This window comes from Grammomys surdaster, unplaced genomic scaffold (genome assembly GCF_004785775.1).
Source record: "Grammomys surdaster isolate TR1022 unplaced genomic scaffold, NIH_TR_1.0 126391, whole genome shotgun sequence".
In the NCBI taxonomy this organism is placed as follows: Eukaryota; Metazoa; Chordata; class Mammalia; order Rodentia; family Muridae; genus Grammomys; species Grammomys surdaster.
The window spans coordinates 16,909,311-16,916,567 of record NW_021621185.1 but is presented as its reverse complement, the minus strand read 5'-3'; the positions used below and the strand labels follow the sequence as shown (position 1 = coordinate 16,916,567).

The 7,257-nt window shown below is 44.3% G+C and overlaps 1 protein-coding gene across 1 annotated transcript in view; it reads right to left on the bottom strand.

The window, feature by feature from the left end:
- The window catches only part of Ap3b1 (adaptor related protein complex 3 subunit beta 1), a 194,903-nt gene extending 187,903 nt beyond the window's left edge, over nucleotides 1-7,000 (bottom strand). Inside the window, exon 1 of the mRNA XM_028760108.1 lies at nucleotides 6,731-7,000. Within this exon, the coding sequence (XP_028615941.1) occupies nucleotides 6,731-6,858 (128 nt within the window). The 5' untranslated portion in view covers nucleotides 6,859-7,000. The remainder of the gene's footprint in view (nucleotides 1-6,730) is intronic.
- Between the last annotated feature and the right edge of the window lie 257 nt (nucleotides 7,001-7,257).

Below are 7,257 nucleotides of genomic sequence, written 5' to 3'. Positions count from 1 at the left end.
TCTCTCTCTCTCTCTCTCTCTCTCTCTCTCTCTCTCTCTCTCTCTCTCTCCAAGACTTCACTTCTGAACAGCACTGCCTTCTGAGACAGTATGTCCTAACGCAGTCTGAATCCCTGAGCAGAGGGAAAGGACCCAGAGATACGTATCAGGCAAAATTGTGAATCAAAAAGTACTTTCCTGATCTACTTCACATAAATTATGTTATTTAATATTACAATATGTGAGACATTTCTCTAAGTCAGCAGTTCTCAACCTGTGGGTCGTGTAACAGATATCCTGCATATCAGATAGTGACATGACTTACAACAGCAGCCAAATTACAGTTATGAACAGCAATGAAATAACTTTATGGTTGGGGGTCACCACAACATGGGGACTATATTAAAGGGTCGCAGTGTTAGGAAAGTGGAGCAACATTGCTCTTGGTAAACGTTCAACAAATATCCGCTAAGATCATAGAATCCCAAGGACACAGAATCAATGGATAAAGTAAACAATTCAATCAGAAACACTAGAGTAAGAATAAAGAAGATCAAGCTCTTACAACTAAAACCATAAATAAGCATTAAATAAAAAATAAAAACAAGACACAGATTCTAATAAAACTGAACATCAGTGGAAACTGAAACAGTCGCATAACACATTACAGCTTCATACTGTGACACAGTGACACATTTTAAGCTATGTCAAAATAATGTTTTACTATTAGTGAAGTACTGACACCTAGAACTGGCTTATTTTGAAAAATATACTTAAGGCCAGATTCTAAACAGTCTGTCTCATTAGGTGCATGTCTACTGCCTTCTTGAAAGAGCAAGAATGGTGGAGATAAAGCTGGACCTGTGGCAGCTTCATACAAACCAGATATGCGTGATCTCCCAGATCAGCAGCAGTGAGAAACACTGGGACTAGAGACGAGAGGGAATGAGGGAATGAGGGAATGAGGGAATGAAGGAATGAAGGAACAAAGGAATGAAGGAACGAAGGAATGCTCAAGGCTGACACCCTAAAGCTGATAATTCGATAAAAATGCACTTAATGTAACTCCCATTTCAGGGAAACAGGCGGCCCTCCGGTAGCCACTAAAAATGCTCTGTGAATCTAAAGCACCAAATCCAGGCCAACATCAGCAGAGGCTTAAACCACCACCTTTCAATGTAGTTCGTCAGTAGGGATGGATTGCTGAATTCCTGGTTGCTAACCTTTAATTATTACATGCAGGCCTCCATTCCATTTACAAATGTTTAACTCTGTACTCTTTCCAGATTCTTCTATTCAGAAGCAAATGGGTTTTATGTGCACTGCCCATCCTCTAACACACTCTGCCTGGGTGGCTCAACCATCCCCACGCTTCTCTATCTACTGCTGAGAACACTGAGGTCCATTCTGCTCTCATCTGGACATGGATGCTTTCCTGCAGCTCTCCTGGCTTCTTCACTCTGGGCCTAAATCACTCTCCCTCTTTCACCCGTGTCGCAAAAGTCTCCTCAGACTTTAGGCTACAACATCAACACTTCAGTGACGTTCTCACCAGTTTTCCTAGCTTTGATTCTAGTTTAGAATCACTCTCATCTGAGCACAGTGACTCATGTTTGTAATTCCAGTACTAAAGAAGGGTTGAGGAAAAAGGACTGCTAATCTGTCTACACAGAGAGAGTTCCAGGCCAGCCTGAACAGTAGGAGATCATACCTCTAAATAGACAGACAGACAGACAGACAGACAGACAGAAAGGAGGGACAGGGGAAGGAAAGAGGAAGGAGAGAAAGAGAAAAGGAAGAAGTGAAGATGAGAGCTTTCCTTTAAATACACTGTCTTATATAATCTCCCAGAACAGACAAGTACTAACCACACTTTTCTAGAAACAAGGAAACTGAAATTTGAGGAAATCAACCAAGCTAAGCAAGAGAACACTGCCATCGTTGGAAAGCATTAACTTAAACCTTGTCATCTTCCGCCGCCTGTAACTCTCTAAGAGCACAATGCTCTCTAGGGAAAGGAGACTCGGGAAACCCTGTGCTCTGGTATAACCAGCATTATACATTTGTAATCACTCTTATGTTTCTGTTGAACTGAGAGGAGAAAAGAGAGGAGCTGGATGACTACCACACTAGTTAGATAAAAGGAGTTCTAGTCTCCTGTGGTGGTCAGAATGAGAATGGCTCCCAGATGCTCACATGTGCAACTCTTGGTCCCACTTAGTGGAACTGTTTGGGAAGGATTGGTGGGCCTGTGCTTGTTAGAGAAGGTGTGGTCTTGTGGTCTATGCTTCTGGAACTGGGCTTTGAGGTTTCAAAAGCCTACAGCAGGACCAGGCTTGCTGTCTGCCTGCTGCCTGCAGATCAGGATGGAAAGTTCTCAACTACTGCACCAGTGCCAAGCCTGTCTATACCATGATGATCAGGGACTAATGTGCTGAAACTGTAAGCAAACTCCCAGTTAAATGCTTTCTTTTACAAGAGTTGCCTTGATCATGGTATCGTCTCCTTGCAGCAACAGAACAGTACCTAAGACACATCCACAGAACAGTAAACCAATTATAATCTCAATGACCTACTTCAGAGTTGTGAGAAAGAGATGAGGAGCCAGAGGCTCTAAACAAAGAAATATGGAAACAGAATTTATCCTATTTTGATCAATTCCCCTCAATGTACACACATGCTGAAATGCCACAATGAACATCATAAATATGTACAATTACTACATGGTAATAAAATTCTTTTAAGTGATCAGAAGAAAATCAGAACATTGACACATCTAACGCTTCATATAGAAACTACTTTGCAATTAAATAGTAAGCCAGAAATTGAAATTATTTCTTTACACATGCATCCAAACAGACTAAGATAAGGAAAGTTTTTTCTTTTTCTCTTTTTTCTTTCTTGAAAAATAAAGAAAAATAATTTAAATGATAACTAAAAGCAATGAAAGTACGAACTATCCAAAGTATAGCAAGGGTGGGGCTGGGGGGAGCAGGAAATAAGTTAGCTCTTTACATTTAAAAGTGAAAAAATGAAAACCACTAAGGCCAATAACCTAACACATTGAGATGATTAGCAAAGCAGATACGCTAAGAATGTGCTTTCACAGACAAGGTAAGCCTCCCCAATTTTGGTTCTGTTTGAAGGATGAGAAGGGTTACAAAGTTACAAATAAATTCTGAAAACACAATTCAGTAACTGACTGGGAAGAGATTAGACATCCTTGGAACAGTCAGTGAAGTACCAAAGAACTGAGTCCAAAAATACACAATGAGAGAGCATATTGCAGAGGACACGGGGAACAGGGGCACCTCACTCACAGCCAGAGTCCCAAGACACAGGACAAGAGAGCACATGGCAGAGGACACGGGAAGCATGGGGACTCACAGTAAGGCGGGTTCAGAAGACTTGTATCTTAGACTAGGGATGGATGGCCCAAACAGTGAAGAGTCCCTGAGTCTATCCCAGCACCCACATCAGGTGCACACACAGAGAGACACACATTCACACTCATAGACAGATAAATAAAAATAAAATGAATCTTTAAAACAAAAACTTCATAGCTGGCTGCTGAAGACTTTAATGAAAAAGCTAGCTAAATGGTCTTGAGGTATCTTCCCACAGATCCAGACTAGGGGAGCAGGTAAAATAGTAATTATATAGTCAGAAAAGCTCTTAACTGGGAAAAGTTGGAAGACCGGGTATCCTGTGTCTCTAGTCACAACAGAAGACACATTACCTATGACAGTGCTCTAATCAGGACTGTATAATCCAAACCTAAAGATGATGAGACACCAGCAAACGCCTGTTGATTAGCACACTATAAAATAATCAGCTGATACTCTTTAGATATGTCATGGGGTCAAGGGGTCATGGGAGATAAAGAAAGGCCAAGAAATCACTAATGGAGAGAAAAGAGATATGATCACTGCATGAATACTGTATGACACTAGACTAGATCCCGTCACAACAAAGGACATCCTAAAAGAAAAGGCACTACTGAACAAAATGCAAGCATGGACTGCATATTATCCTGACCGATATTAAAGCCCTTGATCATATCTGTAGCCGCGATGACTTAAAGAGACTGTTTTATTACCAAAAACATATACTAAAGTTTTGAGGGTAAAGGGCACGATTTAAACATACTCTCCATGGTTCAGAAGACAACAATTCATGTGACATGTATGTGTATATGTAAGTGTGTGTGTGAACGTAAAAAGAAAGGGGTAAGGAGGAAGGCAGAGAGAAGAGGGCAGAGGAGAGAAGGACCAGGGGAGCACAGTAACTCTGTTCTGACTGGTGACTCTAGACTGGAGTGACAGCTCACAGTGGTTAAGAGCCCATACCGATCTTCCAGAAGACCCAGTTTCATTTGCAGCACTGTATTAGGCAGTCTGTTAACACCAGTTCCAGGGAAACCTAATGCCTTCTTCCGGCCTCCGTAAGTACTGCACAAACCAACATACCAACACAAGTAAGTAAACACTAAAAGCTAAAACTATAATTGGTGATTCTAGGTAAAAAGTGGTTCTCCTTACAAATACTGGGGGAGGAGGGGACTGAAATGATCTCAAAGTAAAAACAAAAAGAAAAGGAGCTACTTCAAAGTAACCCACTAAAAGGTAGAGGGAAAGAGTCAGGTGTGATAGTTACACCTGTAAAGCCAAGCGTTCAAGAGTCTAAGATCACAAGTTTGAGGCCAGCCTGGGCTACATAGTGAGATTCTATCTCAAAAGACAAATGTTTTTAATGAGAGCTACCGGGAGATTAAGTGGCCACTTCCAGAACAAGAGTCTGTTGGTTTCTACACAATTAACTCCATTACACTGCAGCTCAGTAGCCAAAATGTTTCAACTCCTGAAAGCTTCGAGGTCATAGAGTATCTATGGCTACTGTTCCAGGTTTTAAACTTCTGGTGAGCTGTATGCATTCCCTAATAAAAACAGCATCAATTTCAAGTAATTAATAGCACATCCAAACACATTTAAAAAGAACTGAGATTATAATCCCTAGGTTCAAATTCTGACAGCTTTGTAACCTTTGGCAAATTAACCAACTGGACTCCCAATTTCTTTAGCTATAAAGTGGGACCAGAGAAGCAGCAGTGCAGTCCACTAAGGACGGAGGACTGGGGGTGGCGCTCGGTGGTAGAGCACTTGCCCAGGCAAAGCCCCAGCGCGCAGAAACACACTGAAGAGGAAGATGGCGAGGATGTGTGCACAAGCACTCAGTGTTCGGTCATTTTAATCCAACTTTAACTTTAATTACACTAGAAAGCCGTGCACTCCCTCCCAAATCAGGCCCACACTGTACACAACCTGAAAGAACAGAAAAAACACCTCAGCCGCTGACGCCTCAGAAAAGCAGATCAAGTGTACACGAGTCACATGCAAATTCAACAGCTGAGACCTCCTGCTGAGGAAAATGTGGAGTTACAATAAACTCCTTGTCGGATCAATGAGTCACACAGAGACAGATGACATCGACTATGTTTTAAACTTTCATATCCTGGAAGTAATGGACACAGAGATAATTAATATGCTTTATACAAAATGTTCGCCAATAGAGTCAAATTTTAACCTCAATTTCAGCTATCAGCACCTGGGAGGCAGAGGCAGGAGAATGGCAAGTTCCAGTTTGAGGACAGCCTGAGTGACAGAACAAGACTGTCTAACCATTACCTTCCCCAAAAATCCTTATTTTAGTTATACCTCTTAACATCCACAAAACTATCGGCCCAGCTTCTTTACCTTAAGCTGGCGCAATCTGGTACTGGTCTATTATGCTTTACTACACTGTGCAATAATAAAAGATCAAAAAAATGCAATGGCATGGTGGTGTGTGCACTGGGGTAGCAGAGGCAGGAGAATTTCTCTTATTTTCAGGCCAACCCGCTCTACCTAGTGAGTTCCAGGCCAGCCAAGGTTACATAATGACATCCTGTCAGAAAGAAAGGGGTAGAGAACTACAATTTAGCAAAGTTGTCATAATTCTGTATATTTATACACAGTTCAACAACTCCCCACCCCAAATGTAAAAACCAAACTAAAACAGAACCCGCTAAGGATGTTTTCAATTCTGGGCAGTATTTGCCGTGAACCCTAAGTAACTTTTTACAAAAATAAGTATATGTGGTTAGTGCTTATTTTTAAAATTCATACTATTAGTAAAGAAACTAGAATTAGGTTTGGCCCACAACAGCCCTCTATTTAAATATTATCTCAATGCTTTAGAGGGCGGGGGAAAGTACCCTAGAGCAAAGATCATCACGTAAATATACGCCAAAGGTGGGGGGGGGGAGTTTGTCATTCATACAGAACCCCAGAGCGCCGCTTAGTCCCTACATTGCAGGGTCCAAATTAGCACCTGGCCCACTCTCTACTCCTTCCCCAAATACTCTCGTCACCTTTAAATAAGTGACTTTCTCGAGGTCTGATTCCGTAGACCTCGAATTCACTAGAAGTTCAAAATTCAAACTCCTGTGTCCACCTCACATCAACTCAGTCAACGGTTTGGGAAGAGGAACCTCGGCTCCCCAACTGGTTTTCTTTTCCTCCACCAAAGTTTGAAAACCACCGGCGTGGCCTTTGGCGTCCCCAGACGACCCCAGCGAGCCCGGCACCCGGCGTGGCCACCCCACCCACCCACCGCAGCGGGGGCGGCAGGGAGGTTCCTCAGGAACCGAGAGCAGGCGGGCGGCCGCCTCGCGTCCCCGCAGCGCTCCCGCACCCCGAGCCCGGGTCCTCACTTCTTCCAATCGCTGCTGAAGAGGCCGAAGGCGCCCGAGGGAGAGATGGTCGAGGTGGCCTCCTGCCCCAGCTCCGCCGCCTCCCCTCCTCCCGACTGCTCGTTGTAGGCGAAACTGTTGCTAGACATCGCGGCGGTGCCGGCCAGCGGGCGGGTGCGGGCGGGAGCGGGCGAGGATCTCTCCGGAAGGCTCACGTTCCGAGGACACGGAACAAAACTAGTTCTGGTGCGGAGGGGCGCGCGCCGGCGCTTCCGGGCTCGTCACCGCTCCGGCTGACCGGGCGGCCCACCCCCTGCGCGTGCGCACTGTGTCCGTGCGGGCCCGCGCCTGCGGCTCCCGGTGCGCTGGATTCTCGCGCTCCGGGTGTTAGAGGCGGCCGGGAAGCTGCACCCGCGACCCTTAACAGGAAGCTGGGATTTTTACACCGAGGGGAGTGGACAAGTCAACTACTGGATTTGAGGTCCTTAGACGCGTTTTGCTGGAGGAGATCTCAGATCCTCCAGGGTTCTTTGCTTCACTTCTGTCCA